General features: G+C 43.0%; 2 protein-coding genes across 3 annotated transcripts; both read right to left on the bottom strand.

The window, feature by feature from the left end:
• Positions 1-210: 210 nt before the first annotated feature.
• Positions 211-1866, bottom strand: GPR135 (G protein-coupled receptor 135). Its single transcript, XM_060001593.1, is given in 2 exon segments — positions 211-1446; positions 1449-1866. Coding segments are annotated over 2 exon segments (1548 nt in total). The 3' UTR covers positions 211-316.
• A 5042-nt stretch (positions 1867-6908) lies between these two features.
• Positions 6909-19231, bottom strand: L3HYPDH (trans-L-3-hydroxyproline dehydratase). Of its 2 annotated transcripts, none has more exons than XM_060004468.1 (5): positions 18633-19231; positions 15708-15877; positions 13105-13227; positions 12852-13016; positions 6909-8179 (listed from the first exon to the last, which is right to left on the bottom strand). In XM_060004468.1, exons 1-5 carry the CDS (start codon positions 19138-19140, stop codon positions 8054-8056), a joined length of 1092 nt encoding a protein of 363 aa, XP_059860451.1. In that variant the 5' UTR covers positions 19141-19231; the 3' UTR covers positions 6909-8053. The 2 variants fall into 2 exon arrangements, with proteins under 2 accessions (XP_059860451.1, XP_059860452.1); XM_060004469.1 differs by having other exon boundaries at positions 12879-13016.
• Positions 19232-19270: the final 39 nt, after the last annotated feature.

Below are 19270 nucleotides of genomic sequence, written 5' to 3'. Positions count from 1 at the left end.
GGGGCCTTCGAGCAATTCTCAAGGTCTTCATTCTTTCCTGAAAGTCTATGTATATGAACCAGTTGGATTCAATGAATTTTTTTGTTTGTTTCCCACTGTGATTCCTGTAATATGAGCTTTTCAGTAATTGGGAATTTTATTTTTGTCATTTTTGGCACTTACAGTTCACAATGCTTGGTTGTGTGGTTAAACATCGTTTTAAGTTTTGCACTTTACATTCCTTTCAGCGCTTCTGAAGGAAAGGACACTGTTTTGTATGTTGTTTGGGGGAAGTGGTAAGCCTCCTCTCTGTCCTTTTTGTAAATGTTTGGCTTTATTAAGCACACGATTCTCCCCGGAATCCTGTATTGTTCATCGAAGCGGGTGAAAATTTGTCTTCACAAGCTCTGCATCCCAACCCTTCTTGGAGGCTGGTATCCCCCGCTTCGGATTTAGGCTGTTTAGCTGCTGCTGTCGCAGGATCTGGTGGCCCCTCCGGGCAGAAAAGCACAACTGGATTTTTGCGAGCCCGCATGGCCACGTCTCCTCCCACCACGCTGGTGGGGCTGGAAGAGGACATCCTGCTGCAGGCCCCCAGGTGGTTGCTATAGCGGTTTCGAAGGGGATTGCGGCTTCCAGCCGGCAGAGCCGGGCCCTGGTTGGGCAGGAAAACGTCCATGTTCCTAGTCCGGTAGCTCTCTTCCCGGTTGCGCCCTGGGAGCATCGAAATGTTTGGGTTGTGAATGGCATAGATGACAGGGTTGATGGCCCCATTGGCCCAGGTCAGCCATACGGCCACCACGTTGAGGAGCGAGGGAGCCTGCGTGGCTTGGGCCTGCCGGGCCGCGGTCAGCAGCACCAGGAAGCAGTAGGGCCCCCAGCAGCAGATGACGAAGACAATCATGATGAGCACTGTGGTGGCCGCGCGCACGTCGCTGAAGAAGCGCAGCACGCGCGCGTAGGTGGTCAGGGGCCGCACGCGCAAGTCCGACAGGCGCACGGTCCTGCAGACATGGTAGTGGTAGAAGCACATGAGCAGGAAGGGCAGCAGGTGGCAAGCCACCACCAACCCAACACTGTAGGCCGCGCCCAGTTGCGCGGAGTCCGGGGACGTCCGGTACAGACAGCCGTGGAAGCTCTGCGCCGCCGGGGACTCCCAGGTAGCATGGAGCAGCTTCCAGGGCAAGGAGAAGCACAGCGCCGCCAGCCAGGCGCCGGCCAGCAGCTGCAGCGCGCGGCGGCGCCCGATCTTCTCCCGCGTCGGCCGCACGATGGCGCAGTAGCGGTCCAGCGAGATGAGGGCTACGCTGAGTGTGGACACGATGCCGAAGCACGAGCTAAGAAATGGCTGGCGGTGCCAGGGCCCCGCGGCGGCGGCGGATGCCGGGCCCTCGGGCGGCGTGAAGAGGTCCAGGAAGGCGGCTGGCAGGCAGAGAAGCGCCGTGAGCAGATCCGACAGAGACAGGACAGGGTGAACGCGTTGGTGAGGGTGCGGAGCTACCGGTGCTTCACGATCACCCCTATCACCGCGCAGTTGCCCAGGCTAGACAGCAGGAAGATGAGCAGGAGGACGAGCGCCTGGGCCGTCCCCGCCGCCCCCTGAGATAGCAGCGGCGCCGCCGCGGGGCCCAGCGGTGGCCTCTCCGTCGCGCCGTGCCCGCCGAGGCCGCCGCCAGCCGAGGCGCCAGTGCTGTCGCTCCCGCTCCCGCCGCTCTGGTTCCCCAGCGCCGCGGCCGACGCGGTGCTGAAGGAGAGCACGGCCGTCGCCGTCGCCGCAGAGGAAGTCCGGCCAGGCGTGCCGGCCGCGGATGGGGCGCCGGGGTGTGGGCTGCCCGACAGGGTTGTGCTCACTGTTGGGCGCACCGGCGGCAGCGGCTGCTTCTCCATGGGGCCCCGCGGCGGCCGCAGGTCTGCTCATCCCGCACCGGGGGAGGCGCCCGCAAGCCCGAGGTGGCTCGGGGCCGGGGTCACGGGCCTCTGCCTGGAGTTGCGCTCGGCCGGAGGGTTGACCGTAGCCCGCGACCCGCGGAGCTTTTGACGTGCGTTCCAGGTGTTGCCAAGGAAACCGCGTGTTTACGCGAGAGCGCGGGGCGGGACGCCGGCCGAGTACCCTCAGAAAAGCTGGTCCAGGATGTCACCTCTCCCCGAGGTTATGCGGCCAGGGAGGTGGGCTTCAGAGAGTGCCAGGTCGACCCCCTCAGGGACCACTGCCCAGCCAGATCAGATAAAGCGGGACTGGTCCTCACACAGATGGCCAAATTCAACAAGGGTTCACTCTCAAGCTCTCTTGGATACACATGTCCTACAGAGAGGCGGGGGGCGGGGGGGGGGTTGCTTTGCTTCCTGTGGGTGTTTCTGGCATCTACAGGTAGGAAAGGAATCTAGAACCTGAAGTGGAAAACAATCTAAATTCGGAGATCTTAAACCTGAGGGAGCAGAAAAACTTAAACCAGGTGTTCTCAAACTTGAGCATGCAACAGAAGCACCTAGGGCTTGTTAAAACACAGTTGACTGGGCCCAGCCCCAGATGTTCAGATTCAGTAGATCTGGGGTCTTGTCCGAGAATTTGCATTTCTAACAAGTTGCTGGGTGGTGATGATATTGCTGGTCCAAGGACCACACTTTGAGAACCACTGATGTAGTCAGCTTATTAAAATGCACATTGGCTGGCTGACTCCCAGGAGTACTGAGGATGGGCCCATGAATCTAAACGCCAAAGGTGATTCTGATACAGGTGCTTTGAGGAGCTAGGATATGGATCCTGGAGGCAGGATGTCACATTGTTTTCAAGGACCTGGACCCCAGGACCATTACTCTCTCACACGTGTCAGGGAAGAGGGGAGAGTCACTGGTTCCTTGCCCTGCTGGCAGCCTTCATCAGTTCTCTGGAATGTGGTATGTTTTGAGTTTAAGGTGCTGCCAGCCAAGCAGTCGCCACAGACGCAGCTCCAGGTATCTGGCGGGAAGATACAGGAACAGGAAGGGCCTGCCTGCCCAGGGAAGCTGCATCTCAAGTTTCTGGGCATGGCCTCTAATGAGGGAAAGTGTGATAAACCCTTGGGTTCTCTAAAGCAGTGGTCTGCAAAGTGTGGACCCTGGACCAGCAGCATCAGCATGACCTGGGAACTTGTTAGAAATGCAGATTCTCAGGCCACACCCCAAATCTACTGAATCTGAAACTCTGGGGATGGAGCCCAGCCACGAGCCCTGCAAGTGATTCTGATGCTCGTTTGAGAAACGCTGATCTCAAGAATGACTAGTATACTTTCAGGTCTTAGAATCAACAATATTCGTGTTTTGGGCACTTATTTTAGTGAGGAAAAATATCCTACTGGAAATTACAGTATAAGTAAAATTCATTTAAGGTGGTAAATAAGACTGGGTTTCTCGGTCTCAGCATTATTGACATTTTGAGCCAGGTAATTCTCTGTTGTGGAGGCTATCCTAGGCACTGTAGGATGTTTAACAGTAACCCTAGCCTCTACCCACGAGATGGCAGTAGTGACAACTAAAAATGTCTTCAGACATTGCCAAATGTTCAGGGGGACGGGGGGGGGGGGGGGGGGGCAACCTCAGCTGAAAACCACTGAACTAAGCCAAAAATATATAACAGATTAGTTTATTTAGGTTTTCAGAAACAACAAATAAGGATCCTAGCCCAAAGACCTTAGTTTTAGGCAAACAATGTCATAAATGTTTAAAAATATAAGGACTGTAGGAAGAGAATCTGGCAACTGGGAGACCAGTTAAGAAAAGGCATTGTGGGACTTCCCTGGTGGCGCAGTGGTTGGGAGTCCGCCTGCCATTGCAGCGGACACGGGTTCGAGCCCTGGTCCGGGAGGATCCCACATGCTGTGGAGCAACTAAGCCCGCGCACCACAACTCTGGAGCCCACGAGCCACAGCTGCTGAGCCCACGTGCCACAACTGCTGAGGCCCGCGTGCCTAGCGCCTGTGCTCTGCAACGAGAAGCCACCGCAATGAGAAGCCTGCGCACCACAACGAAGAGTGGCCCCCACTCCTCACAGCTAGAGAAAGCCCGCGTGCAGTGGTGAAGACCCAACACAGCCAAAAATAGATGAATAAAAATAAATGAATAAATAGATTTGGAAAAAAAAAAGAAAAGGCATTATAATAGCCCAGGGGAGAAATGAAAGAGTCTGAACTAAGGCATTTACAGTGAAGAAGGAGGCAGTATATGGATTAGAGTCTTTGGATATAAACAACACATTGAGGGCACTGTCTCGTTTAAGCAAAAGCAGAATTCACTGGAAGGATAGGGGGAGTTCAAAAGGACAGTCTAACAGCCAACCCCAAGAACAAGAGAAGTCAGGGCAGCTCTACAGGTAGAGATAGCAGAAAGGAACTGAGGGTGATCTCTTTAGGGCTCTATAGGAATAAGTCTGCTTCAACCATTTTTCAGAGCTTATGTCATTTCTCTCAAGATCCCAGGTCTTAGAGGAGACAGTCTGATTGGAGTACCCCTTGTCTGGCAGCCCCATCAAGGCTATGTGCAGGGGACGGATGGTTTCCCAAAGGAAAAGGAGAGTGTTGTTGATAAAAGAAGGGGAAAGGAATGATGCCGGCCAAATCCACAGACATCCACCTCAGAGCATCAACAGACAGGACAAAAGAGCATGAAAAAGGAGCCAAGGATAGATCCCAGGTTCCTGGCTCGATGGATGGTGGTACCATTGATCAAATTAGGGAATATGGGAGGAGGGGCACATTCTAGGGGCAGATGAGTCTGCTTTGTCCACCAAGTAGTGAATCTGCAGTATGGCTCTGGAGCTTAGGATTTAGAGACTTGGGAGATGTCAGCCTCTCTGCAAGAGAGAAAAACGTGGGCATGAATATGACTTAGGAACAGAGTATTGAGTGAAGAGAGACAGGAACCATAGGTGGAATGCTAGGGAGTAGCAAAAATTAAGAAGCAGGTAAAGGGAGAAAAGCTAAGCAGGTGAGTGATGTATTTGATGAGGCATATCTGGCCAACTGAGAAAGCAGCTGTCCTGTGTTTTGGGGTGCTTTGTTTTACTTTTGCTTTTCAGAAAAGAGGAGAATGTAAGTTTCCAGCCTCTTCTCAGAAAAGTTGCTGTGATGATGAGGTCAGCTCTATTCTTTACCTTCAGGTAGGGAGGTAGCAGGCTTCTTATGTATCTCAGAGCTAAGAGGAGAAGTTTCCAGGTAGGGGAGACTCACTTGTAAAGCCTGGGCCCAAAAAGGGAATTAAAATCAATTGGTTAAAACTGCAGTCCTCCTACCAGCAGTACCAGCATCAGCTGGGAACTTGTTAGAAATGCCCCACCCCATGCCTAGGAAATGAGAATCTGCATTCTAAGATCCCTGGGTAATTCACACCTACACTGAAGTATGAGAAGCATTGTCCTAAGGAGGGATGGTATGGAAATTGTGGAATTTGAGGGACGAAGAGGAGGGCGCCCCAACTCTTACAGAGTCTAGAGGACCTGGAGCAAAGATTTGCAAGTGCATGGTGAAGAGGAGATGGACCTGGGCCCACACAACTGCAGCACCCGATGGGTACTAATGGGGCCCGAGTACTAACCTATGGTCTTGAGAACCTCAGTGGATGGCTCTGTGTCTGAGCTCTGCACCAAGGGAGTAGAGGTTGGTGCTCTAAAATGTACCACACTTGCCCGCAAGAAGCAAGGAGCAGCATCCACCATGGATTGCATAAACCCTTGGGTGACCATTAAATCTGGCCGTTAGATCAAGCATAGTTTCAATGAGTAATGAGGTCGAAACCAGATTGCAATAGTTGAGTAGCAAATGGAAGATGAGAAAATGTACCCAATGAGAAGAGAGTAAGGAATCTAGGAGCTTGACTGCAAAGGGAAGGAAATAAGGGTGACAGACAGCAGGCTGAAGAGGGAAGGTGGACAAGGGGTGTTTGTTTCATTTTGCTTATGATGATACTCGGTAAGACCTTAGAGGAAGGAACCAATGAGGGGAAGGAGGTTGCTTGAAAGAGGTTAGTGATGAGACAAAACCCTTAGCAAGGATGGGAAGGGATAGATGTGAGCAGTATTCAGAAGGTAGAATCAACAGGACTTAGTGACTGATTAGACACTTGGAGGTGAGAGGAACAGCAGTTGATTTCCCTAGTGGTTTTGACTCCACGGGAGACACGGTGAAATACAGAAGGAATGAATATTATTGCAAGGGTTTGGCTCTGGTTTGGATTAGAATTTAGGAAGATTTAGGCAGTATCTATTTTTCAATGTTCAACAAACATAACATTTTTGTTAAAGTATTATCATAGAACAAGTTCTGGCTGTCCTGTCTTAGAGGCAGAGGAAGTGTAGCAGGAAAATACTGGACTTGGGGTCAGAAGCCCTAGACTGACAGCCTTAAATGCGACCTGAGGGAGTTAGTTGACACTTCTGGCTTGCATTTCTCTCATATTCATGAATGAGACAAAGGCAGTGGCATACCATGGGTGGGCGGAGGGAGTGCCAGCCTGGGTGCAGTTGATCAGGGGGTGCACTGTCTGTAGAGAATTTTGAAACAATAATAAAACTGACTAAATGTCAGTCCGCATTTTTGTTATCACCATGTGCTAAGAATTCTAAAGAATGTCAGTGATGAAATACTCCCCACCCTCGGTGGCCATAGAATAATAATCAAATTTCACAGTGTACCTCGTTAGAGCAGGGGAGATGTGTGTGCACATTACAAAATGCTATAAACTTCTAAACAATCTATGTGTCTTTTTTTCTTCAAATTAATGTGACTTGTGAAATTTAGAGAGCAAATAGTGGTTCTATTTCTATTAAAATAAAGTACAGCATATCTCCCTAATCTGTAGGAAATTTCTTGGTCATATTTAGTGTTATTTTTTGGAGGTAAGGGAATTTTTTACCACAGATTTTAAGAGATAATGAATGGAAAACATTAGTTTTTGTGTATTTAATAGGGAAATCAAGAACATTAACTTTACAGCCTTCCTTTTGGTCAGGTAATTCAATCAGAGACCTAATAACTGGGTCTACACAGACTTGCTGGATGATACAGCCAGTTGAAATGAATTGATTATTTCACTGTATGCTCAAAAAAAGAAATACTATTACCTCAAAAAAGAGTATACTGATTCAAGGCTGACAGAGTTCAGAGCACAAATTAAGGTCAAAACAATGAATCTAAAATAAACTGAGAAAATACCCCCCACCCACCAGAAAAAAAGTCTACTGAATATTGAGAAAATCACATGGTGAATAATTTTTAATACTTCATTTTATAATGACTGATAATGATCAAATTTTATTTTTTAACAGGTTCACAATTAACTAGCAAGAACGCCAATAGTTAACATGTCCTTCATGTTTTAAATTACCTGGCATGTAGTTGGCAGAGTATGTTGACTTGCCCCACTGTAGAGATTTATTGATTGACTCCTACTGTGTACCTATACTTCAGTAATGCAATAAACAACCCCTTTTATAAGAGCCTTAAAGATGTATCAAAAGCCTGATTCTTGATCTTCTCTCACGAGTTTACGGGTATAGGAGCTGGGCTCTGCAGCACAGAGGACATCCCTGCAGCAGCTACAACAACTCTCACCCAGAGAAGCTGACCACCCCATTACTTCCCAGTTTATGACTGCTAAGTGTTGAGGACTTTATAATAAGCTGTCTCCCTTGCATGCTGCTTAGAGAGAGGGCATTATTTTACTCAAAAACTGGAAGACTAAAATAATGAACTTGTAAGACTCATTGCTGTGAGGGCTACAATTGAAGCTATTACTCAAAGAGCATTTAAAACAGAATATTATAGTAATTACCACAGAGGAATATTTAAAAGTAACAAGAACTAAGGTTTTAATTTTACCTGATATGTTAATAATTAGAAAAGTATTCTGCATTTTGTATTCTATAACCAATATACCAATACACATGTATAAACAGGAATAATGACTTTATATTTAACCACAGTGTATTATTTTAAGAAGAATGTTAGTTGGCTTACATGTACAATTTGGATACAGTTTTCCACGTAATTCAGAGAAAATTTACTTATGATAACAATTTAAAGAAAGCCCTTAAAAGTCATATAAGTCATTTGAGAAGAAATCCATCCCTCAGTGGGTCATCATCTTCTACTATAAAGTTTGCTGTACCTGTGTAATGGGCTTGTCCAGATACTTCCACTATAACAGCTTTAAAATCACCACATTTTACTTCCTGAAAAAAGAAGGTAAAAGGAGAATATCAAGATACTGCCCTCATAGTTTATCTAGCCTAAAAGTTGTATTCTCAATTTTTATCATTTTAAAGAGAACCCAAGAGTTAATCATATAGGCAATGGGAGGTTTTTAAGGTAAGTGACTGGATTTGTGTTTTTTATTTAGTTTAGCTGTAAAGTAGGGAACAAATTGGAGAGGAGAGAGACTAGAAACCCAGCAATCCGTTAAGAGGAACCTTAATTCATCAATTAAATCTAGAGACAGGAGGGCAGTTTTTAGAGAATGGAGAACAAAATATAGAGATACTTTGGAGGCAGAATTGATAGACCTGGGGACTGATGTACGTAGGAGGTGAGAAATAGAGATGAGTTAAATATGACCATAGTTTCTAGCTTGGAAGTGAAGCTGGCGCCACCATTAGCTGAGATGGGGAATGAGACAGGAAGAACACATTTAGGAAGGAAGAACTTGTAAACAAGTTGAGTTTGAGATATCTCTGAGACAATCATCTTGAGATGAGTTTAGTGGACAGTGTCAGACTCAGGAGAGAGGCACAGGTAAGCATGGTAGGGATGAAGCTTTGGGAGTCATCATTAGTGGGTGGTTGAGAGTTGAGTTCACTCTCACGTGGGTGAAACTGCCCATCTGCATCAAACGTTTGCCTAAGAGCAAGAAAATATGGTGGTTAACAGTACAGGCTCTGCTCAGAGGGACCCACATGCATAGTCTGGGTCTGTTACCTGTCTGTTTGACCTCTGGCAAATTATCTAAACTCTAATTCTCCATTTTATCACTTGTGAAAAAAGGATGATAACATTACTGACCTCAGAGGATTCTTGGGAGAATTAAAAGAGACGGTATATGTGAAGTGCTTAGCTTGGAAATTGACACATAGTCAAGCACCCAATTGTCGATTATTATTTTGTCGAGTCTCAGACTTGAAGATAACGTATTCCAAGTTTTTGCATATAACATAAATGGTTTCATATCCCATAAGATCAGCGTATTATATATGAATCCCTAACTTAAAGCAAATTCCATATTCAGAAAAGAACAAACTTTAAAAACAGCTACATTAGGGGAAAAAACTCTTTATTAGGATAAGTTATCTGCTATATTAAAGGACTCTTTGTGAGTAGATTCATTTATTAGATGCAATTTAATCATACTACAGTAGATTTTACTTACTACTATGAGTAAATTCATTAATTAGCTGTTAGCTCATTTATAATTTGATTCCGTTACAAAAATACTTTCCACAACTTTTCAGGACTTTCACATCTTATTATATAAAATGGAACATTCCTATAGAATAAAAACAAAAAAAAATCCAAACCCTAATTCAATGGTTCTCAAACATTTTGGTCTCAGGATCCCTTTATACCCTAAGATTTGAGGACCTCACCCACCATTACCCTGATACCAAAACCAGACAAAGACACTTAAAAAAGAAAATTACAGGCCAATATCTTTGATGAATATAGATGCAAAAATCCTCAACAAAATATTAGCAAACCAAATCCAGGAATGCATAAAAAGGATCATACACCATGATCAAGCTGGATTTATACCAGGGTCACAAGGATGGTTCAACATATACAAATCGATCACTGTGATATATACTACATTAACAAAAGGAAAGACAAAAACCACATAATCATCTCAACAGATGCAGAAAAAGCATTCAACAAAATTCAACATCCATTCATGATTAAAAACTCTCATCAAAGTGGGTATAGTGAGAACATATCTCAACACAATAAGGGCCATTTATGACAAACCCACAGCTAGTATAATACTCAATGGTGAAAAGCTGAAAGACTTCCCACTAAATTTAGGAACTAGACAAGGATGCCCACTTTTACCACTTCTATTTAACCTAGTATTGGAAATCCTAGCCATAGCAATCAGACAAGAAAAAGAAATAAAAGTTATCCATATTGGAAAGGAAGAGGTAAAACTGTCACTATTTGCAGATGACATGATACTCTATATAGTGAACCCCAATGTCTCCCTCTAAAACTATTAGAACTAATAAATAAATTCACCAAGGTTGCAGGATACAAGATTAATATACAAAAATCGGTCACGTTTCTACACACCAATAATGAAATATCAGAAAGTAAAAAACAATCCCATTTAAAATCAGGTCAAAAAAATAATACCTAGGAATAAACTTAACCAAGGAGGTGAAAGACCTATATGCTGAAAACTATAAAACACTGATGAAGGAAACTGAAGATGATTTAAACAAATGAAAAGATATCCCATGCTCTTGGATTGGAAGACATAATATTATTAAAATGGCCATACTACCCAAAGCAATCTACAGATTTAATGCAACCTCTATCAAAATACCCAGGCCACTTTTCACGGAACCAGAACAAAGAATCCTAAAATATATATGGAACCATAAAAGCCCCCAATCCTGAGAAAAAAGAATGAAGCTGGAGGTATAACCCTCCCAGACTTTGGACTATACTACAAAGGTATAGTAGTCAAAACAGCATGGTATTGGCACAAAAACAGACAAATAAATCAATGGAACAGAATAGAGAGCCCAGAAACAAAGCCACACACCTACAGTCAACACACGACAAAGGAGGCAAGAATATACAATGGAGAAAAGACAGTCTCTTCAATAAGTAGTGCTGGGAAATCTGGAAGAAGAGAACATAGGCACTCTTTGACATAAGTAGTAGCAATATTTTCTTGGATCTGTCTCCTAAGGCAAAAGAAATAAAAGCAAAAATAAACAAATGGGGCCTAATTAAACTTAAAGGCTTTTGCACAGCAAAGGAAACCATCAATAAAACAAATAGACAACCTATGGAATGGGAGAAAATACTTGCAAATGATGTGAACAACAAGGGCTTAATTTCCAAAATGTACAAATAGCTCATACAATTCAATATCAAAAAACCCAAACAATCCAATCAAAAAATGGGCAGAAGGGACTTCCCTGGTCATCCAGTGGTTAAGACTTTGCCTTCCAATGCAGGGGGTGTGGGCTTGATCCCTGGTAGGGGAGCTAAGATCCCACATGCCTCAGGGCAAATAAACCAAAACATAAAACAGAAGCAATATTGTAACAAACTCAATAAAGACTTAAAAAACAATCCACATCAAAAAATCTTTAAAAAAAAAATGGGCAGAAGACTTGAATAGACATTTTTCCAAAGAAGACATACAAATGGCTAACAGGCACATGAAATTGTTAGAGAAATGCAAATCAAAACCACAATGAGGTACCACCTCACACCAATCAACATGGCTGTCATCAAAAAGTCTACAAATAACAAATGTTGGTGAGGATGTGGAGAAAAGGGAACCCTCCTATACTGTTGGTAGGGATGTAAGCTGGTGCAGCCACTATGGAAGACAATACAGAGGTTCCTCAAAAAATTCTACTCCTGGGTATATATCTGAAAAAATGAAAACACTAATGCAAAAACATGCATGCACCCCAATGTTCATAGCAGCACTATTTACAAGAGCCAAGATGGGAAAGCAACCCAAGTGTCCATCAACAGATGATTGGATTAAAAAGATGTGGTGTACACACACACACACACACACACACACACACACAATGGAATATTACTCAGCCACAAAAAACAGTGAAATAATGCCATTATTATGGATGCCATTATTATTATTAACGTGGATGGAGAGAATATTGTGCTTAGTGAAAGCCAGACAGAAAAACACAAATACTATATGATATCACTTATTTGTAGAATCTAAAAAATAATACAAATAAATGTATATGTGAAACAGAAACATACTCACAGATATAGAAAACAAACTTGTGCTTACCAAAGGGGAAAGGAAAGAGGGTAGGGACAAATTAGGGGTATGGGATTAACAGATACAAACGACTATCTATAAAATAGATAAGCAACAAGGATATACTGTATAGCACAGGGAATTATACCCAACATCTCATAATAACCTACAGTGAAATATAATCTGCAAAAATACTGAATCACTATGTTGTATACCTGAAACTAACAAAATACTGTAAATCAACTATACTTCAATTTAAAAAGATTTTAGGACCTCAAAGAGTTTTTGTTTATTTCAGTTATATCAATTAATATTTTCTATATTGGGAATTAAAGATATTTGTTAAGAACCTGCTGTATAAAAACAGTAAATAAAATTCTAAAATTCAAAAAAAAAGATATTTGTTCATTAATGCATTTAAAAATAATAAACCGATTACATTTTGTCATAAACAAATTTTTGTGAAAATAACTATATCTGCCAAAACAAAAAAAAAATTAATGAGAAATATGGCATTTTTTACATTTTTGCAAATCTCTTTAATGTCTGGCATAACAAAAGGCAGCTAGTTTCTTGTATTTGTTTCTGCATTCAATCAGTTGGTATACCACCCATCATGTAGCTCCTGGAGAACTCCACTGTACATTTGTGAGAGAATGAAAGTGAAAAGGAAGCAACATCTCAGTATTATTATGAATATATCTTTGATTTTGTGGACCCATGGATAGGACCTCAAGGTCCTTTCCACACTTTGAAAACCAATATCCTAGCTGAACGGAAGTTTTTTCAGGCCTGTCTTAAAATTCTCTTCTAAGAGCTAAGTGAAAAACTTATGTAACACCCACCTTAGTTCTCCACAGTCTCAAAAGTAACATACTTACAAATGAGAAGCTAAGGGTGCCACTCACCCTCACAGCCTTCCCTGTGAATACTGAGCCGGTTGCACTGCTTTTAAAGGCTCTGGTCTGATTCAGTTCTAGAAGCCCTTTGTAATACTGTAGGGCAATTCGGGCTGTCACTCCTGAGCCGGTAGGACTTCTGTCAACCTGCGCAGAATAAATGAAGATGAGAGTGTTCACAGTGTTCTAGTTCCATATTACCTGTCTGTGTGCCTAAAAATTCCAGTTTTAATACCTGTTCATCTGCAAACACACAGATGTTCGTGGTTGGTTCCTCACTATAAGCGTCTTTTCCATCTGTTAATATAGTTCCATATAGAAAGGCAAGGTCTTCGCTGTCAGGATGATTAATTTTAAACTGTAAATAAAATAATTATCAACCACACATAAAATAAATATTTTCATTCAAACTTATCTTTTAAATAACATATATGGGGTACTCAGACATAATTTTTCCATCTTTATCATTTAAAAAATATTTTTTGGGTCACAGCACTAAATACTAGAAATTATGTCTTTCTCTAGATGAATAAAGATAGTTTTGTTGGAAGTTATGATTTTTATCGTAACTTTGAGCCCTTTCTAAGGAAGTCGGCCTGCACATAGCCTCTACTAAAGGAACAGTCCTATTTTATACACATACCTCCCAAAACACATACTCTTTTAACCGCTGACCCCAGCACTGACCCCAGGATGGTCAATTCACAGGCCACCCATGGCTGCTCAAGCAGGAGGAGCTAAGGCAATCCTACTCTCATCCTCAGGAACTTGAAGGGGATAATGTAGAAAAATCAAGCAATGAGTATCTAGAGCTGAAATTAATACCACTGATAGATACAAGAACTGTCAGAGGCCATGAGCAAGCAAAAAGTATAAGGATGCAGAAGCTATTAGGTAAGAGAAATAATTGGATGGGTCAAAAAAGACTTAGAAAGGATGAAGTCAGTATCATAAAAAGCAGCAGGTACACACAGAGAGAAGCAGGCACTGGCAGGGGAGCTAGGTCACGTCAGTGGTAAAGCTTGGTCAGGTCCAAATGTGCGATGCTTCCTGAACTTGGGAGGTCTGGTTGTTTAACTTCTGGATTCCTGTAATGCCTGGAAGCTTGGCTGAGATTACTATAACCTTACTTCCATTGTATCCTTACGGTTAGTATATTCCACTATCACTTACCTGTCATTTAAAGCAGTTGAAGAGATTTGGATTCTTAAAATCCAAAGAGTCCATCTATAACCCAGTTAAAGAGGCCCGTATATTGGATCTTTGTTCTCTGACCTCTTAAAGCCCCTATGCCCCACCTCCACAATAGCATCAGTACATCACACTGCCCACAGGGATGCTTCCCCCACTAGACTGAGCTCCTTGAAGGTCGTGGGGTTTGGTCTTCCTCTGGGTCTCCAGCATCTAGCATGGTGTCCGACATACAATAAGTCCTTGGTAAATGTTTGCTAAAAGGACAAAGATGAATTTATTTTATATTTACTTTAGTTCCCTCCTCCCGGCAAATGGCCTTTGCCTAAATCTGCATTAGCAGTATGAATAATCAGCAATTCACAAAGTAGTCCTACTGCCTGCTTCACCACTGACAGAATTACTCATATTTTTTTCAGAATCCTTCCTCCCTCAAAGTCCACCCCTTGCCACCTTGGTGAGAAGTTCTAGCTTTGAGAACTTCAAAATGACTCCTTTTATTAAGAAAACAATGCCTTTTTCTCTTGATTTTATTAGAAATAAGGTCAAATTATTTTGTGTCAAACTGCTAAACTATTAGCTGTCTGCTTACTAGAACAGAAAATGGATGTAAATTCAGAGTTTCAGAAATTACTATGATAAAATAATTCTACCTATTGGTATTGACAGTCCTGGAAAGATGATAATTTAGAACAGGGATATGGTATATATTTATTTTGTTATTTAAGCTATTATATTAAAATAAAGCCTCAGATATGTTAAATAGGCCCATAAATAATTAGTAGAAGTATATTAGATTCTATCTTTCCTAAGTTATTTTTTACTTAGAATGATAAATTCTCATATGCTAAAATATGTATATGAGTTTTATATATAGATCCCAGTTAGGTAAAATTGAGTTTTATATATAGGTCCCAATTAGGTAAAAGGCACACTTGTGCTAGAAAGGAAAGAATATTCTAGAATTATTTATTATCTAAACTGATTTTATAACAATAGTTTTCCCAAGCCAAACTAGAGTTACTTGAGTGGTTATTTAAGTAACTTCTTAGCAATATAGGAAAAATTCACTAACTAGGAATTAATGTTCACTGTGAAATAAGAGAAAGTCTGATCAGATTTAATGAAATCTATTTTGTAAGCTATATTTTACATTCATTATTTTCAAGGTTTGCAGAATGACCACATATATCAAAGCATTTCAAATTAGTGGAATATTATATAATACATTTTCTATGTTTAAGTAACCACAAATTATATTATTATTATGTATTATTAAAGTTAATAGTAGTTACCATTTATTGAACATTTACTATGGCTAGGCACTATTCTAAGTCCTTTACACATATTGACTTATTCTTACAACTCCCTATGAAGCAGGTATTTCATAATTTCCATTTACAGCTAGGAAAACTGAGGCACATGGAAGTTATGTAACTTGTTCAAGGTTATAAAAACTACAAGTAGCAAAACTACAACTACCAGGTAGTCTTGCTCTAGAGTCTAAGATTATAACCAGTACCCTATTCTTAGTACTACTGATAATTTGAACTCAGAGATATTTAATTTTCTGTATAGACATGACATTTTTATCCCCTCCATGTCACAGAGGAGGGTATCTGCTATGATAGCAGCATCTGTACTGACCTGAGCTTTCACTGCTTCTGTCACTGCACTTGCTGCATCCATGAGGTCCCTTGTCTTTGTGGAACAAACATCAAGTCCTAACTTTTCAGCACTAACAAACGCATAAAACGCGCCACCATATGCAATGTCCACCACCACCTTTCCATGACCGGGAACATCCACTAGGAGATCTAAAAAAGATGTGTTTGAAAATAAGTTTGTTTTAGTATTTCAGCAATAAAATTCACAGCATTTTAAATATATGTGTATTTCTGGGGGTTGGGGTGGGGGTATTTTTTCCTGTTGTAAAAAGGAATGGAGCAAAAATCCATTTTCAAAATGAGTATGCATCATGTAATTAATAATAGACCTTTAGCTCAGTACATCTTTCTATTTTTAAGTTAATGAGGTTTGTATAAGTTTTAGAACATGAATGCCATGTTTTTCCTAAATCATACATACATATTTTGTTAACTATTCTGAAGATCTTTTCTAGAAAACATCATAGAGGCAGAGAGAGAGGAAATTCTGGGACATGAATGTGTGAAAACTATGAAGGAAAATGTAGGTGTCTCTCATGCAATTATCAAAAAAGGGGCCAGCCTGTGGAAGGATGAAGCTAAGTCAACCAACAGGGCAGAGAGGGGTCTCAAATTCCGAAATTAAGTTGTGAAAAATAAAATAGTTCTTGTATTCCTGAGTTTGCACAGTGAGTCATACAAAGATACCAGGGGGCTACCAGTTAGAGTAGAACCACAGGACCCTTTTAACACATGATGTGTCAAAACAGAGCAAGTTTATAATCAAAGGAGTAAAACACACCTGTGGAACTTAAGAGCAAAAGTGAATCAAAAATGTCTTTATCTTGATGCTGATGCAACATGAAAAGCAGGTTTAATGAAAGGAGACTCAGGAAATAGATGGAAATGTGGGACTGCCAGAATGGGGAAAGCTAAGTGTGGCCTTGAAGTCCTCATGCGTAAAATGGAATTGCTGTTTCTGTCCTAAAGGGATTGTTTTGAGAATTCCATGTGATAATGTGTGGGGAACAGTGGGCACAGCTTAGGAATACAATAAATGTTAATATTAAAGCCAAAAGTTTAACTTCCAACTGGAACAGGGCTCTTAAGAGGACAGATATTTACATTTGCCAATCAGCATATTCTTCTCTGAATTTCATTTATTTACACAACAAATAGTCACTGACTGTGTACTGTTCTAGCACTTAAATACAGTGAATAAAACTAAAGAGTCTTCATGTTAGCTGGGTGGAGTGGAGATGAACTCAGCAATCCTGAGGTAGGGACTGCTGTCATCCTCATTTTATAGATGACATTGAGGCATGGAATCCCTTCCACAAGGTCACAGAGATGGGGAGGGGCAGAGCCGTGATCTTGGACACTACCCATCTGCCTTTTATGCAATTTTCAAAGTAGAGAATTTAAGGATTTCGTTTTCTTAATGGCTCAAAGTGACCATTAATGCCCACTGATTATAGTATGGTCACACAGTGATGCTTTCAGGAACTACTGTGCTTGTGGGGTTGACTGCCCCTGCCCTAACCAACCCCAAACTATGATGTACGTAGTTGGCGATCCTGCTGCCAGCTGTCATTTCCCACAAAATCTAGAGTGCTTCTAATCTGCTGCTGGGGTGGCCTAAGGGGAAATCAGGTAGCCAAGCTAGTTAACTGCTGAGGTTTTTAAAGATGTAATCCTAACATAAATTCCTGTCTCCCTCAAGTTCCCTCCCAATCCGGACGTGACACCATTCTTTCTGGGAAACTGGCATCAGTTTGCCCAGTGGCATTCTTTATCAACTTGTGTGTTTCAGCTGCCTGAGGTATTCTAAGACTCTCAAACACCTGGGCTATTACTGCATCATTCATAACATTTATAATCAGGCTAAACTTGAACCCAAATCCACGAGGAGGATCAAGATCAAATTAACGGAATGATTTGCACAGCTGGAAGACTTTGAAGAAAAGGAATGATAACCCTATTGCTGGATTGACTAAATTAGCTCCCAGCTCACTTCCAGTCAGACTACTAAAGCATCTTGATAGAATTCAGCCTTTGCTGATGGAATTTGTAGCAATCTCCCTCTTTGTAAGGATGAATAGTTACACTGTTTTACATGACATACAGGCTCTGTACTAGAGAACCCACCAAAGCCTTTTAAAGGCTCTGCACGCCTAGAGAACTGTAACTAGCAACCCTATATATTCTGCAGTCTTTCTATGTCTAGGAAGATGTTTTTTAAAAATTCTAAGTACCTTGTATACTCATTAAATCCTCAAAAAAACCTCAATGAGATAACAAATGAAGATACAATGGACACGGAGGGCGTCAGTAATTTGACTAAGTTCGCATAGCTTTAAGGGTGTGTCAGGATTTGGACCCAGGCAATGTCTGTACCTGTTCTTAAAGAATTAGACCAGCAACATCTGTATCTTCTCGAAAATATTTAATTCTTCCCCCAATAAGTGGGAAAGGCAATTTTTACAGATGACTTTTAGTAACGTGTTTACTAACTTGTCAGGGTGTAATAATGTGTCTAGCAATCATATTCTAGCCAGCCTGGAGCTCCGGTTCTTTGCACTTTCCTTGACCCTAGTGGACCTTGCCTTACCCAACTGTGAAATCTCTAGGAATGCCTGACGAGTGGAGAATGAGTCGCTGAGTATGGGAAGCACGGAATTCTGTACCCCTCAAGACTCTCCCCAAACCACAGACGGATAGATCTGCGGGGCAATCAAATTGCATGCACCAAACAAATTCGCAAGGGCAAGGTGCTGACACACACTACAGTTATTTAGAATTACCTTTTTACTGATTGTAAAGGCTTTGTGGGGTGGGTTAGTTGCGGTGCGTGGGTTCCAGCCAAGAGAGACAGTGTAATTAGTTGGGTCCTGGGCTGCAGGGCCGGAAGGGTCCCGCCGGTTACCTGTGGCCAGCGCGAAGGCCGGGACGCTGTGGAAGCGCACCGGGCCGCCACTGCGGCCGCCCTCGCACTCCACGAAGGCGGCTACCAGCCCGCACGGGCAGTGGATGTTGACCAGGGCCTCGCGGGCGCCGGCGGGGGGCGCTGGCACCAGCCCGAAGTCGAGCGCGAACCGGCCCAGAGCCAGCACCGCGTGGCCGCACATGGAACTGTAGCCCTCGTTGTGCAGGAACAGGACGCCCAGGTGCGCGTCAGGCAGCTCGCTCGGCACCAGCACAGCCCCGTACATGTCCCGGTGCCCCCGGGGCTCGAACATCAGCCGTCGCCGCACGTGGTCGAGGTGCTGGCGCATGTAGCGCTGCTTGGCCAGCAGCGTGGGGCCGACCACCTCCGGACACCCAGCCAGCACGATGCGCAGAGGCTCGCCGCCCGTGTGCATGTCCACCACCGACAGAGCCGGCGTCCTCGTGTCGTGCGGAGGCAGCCGGGGCACACCCGGCGGGCTCGCCATCGTCTGCGTTCAGATGGGGAATCGACAACCGCACAGCCGCTCGCGTTTCCAACCCGCCTCCTCCCCGCCAGAGGGCCAGGCCGCAGTGCCACCTGAAGGGCGGGGCCTTCGAGCCGAGACCCGGAAGCCC

Source organism: Delphinus delphis, chromosome 2 (assembly GCF_949987515.2).
Source record: "Delphinus delphis chromosome 2, mDelDel1.2, whole genome shotgun sequence".
Taxonomy (NCBI): domain Eukaryota; kingdom Metazoa; phylum Chordata; class Mammalia; order Artiodactyla; family Delphinidae; genus Delphinus; species Delphinus delphis.
Note: the sequence above shows the minus strand (reverse complement) of the source record. Positions and strands in the feature narration are given on the sequence as shown.

What these genes read in the sequence shown, in the direction of transcription:
- L3HYPDH (XM_060004468.1), bottom strand. Translation starts at nt 19,140, where the DNA reads ATGGCGAGCCCGCCGGGTGTGCCCCGGCTGCCTCCGCACGACACGAGG. An exon ending in CAGAAGCAGTGAAAGCTCAG is followed by an intron (nt 13,228 to 15,707) that starts GTCAGTACAGAT and finishes TTTTATTTACAG; the next exon opens with TTTAAAATTAATCATCCTGA. An exon ending in GCACCCTTAGCTTCTCATTT is followed by an intron (nt 8,180 to 12,851) that starts GTAAGTATGTTA and finishes TTCTTTTTTCAG; the next exon opens with GAAGTAAAATGTGGTGATTT.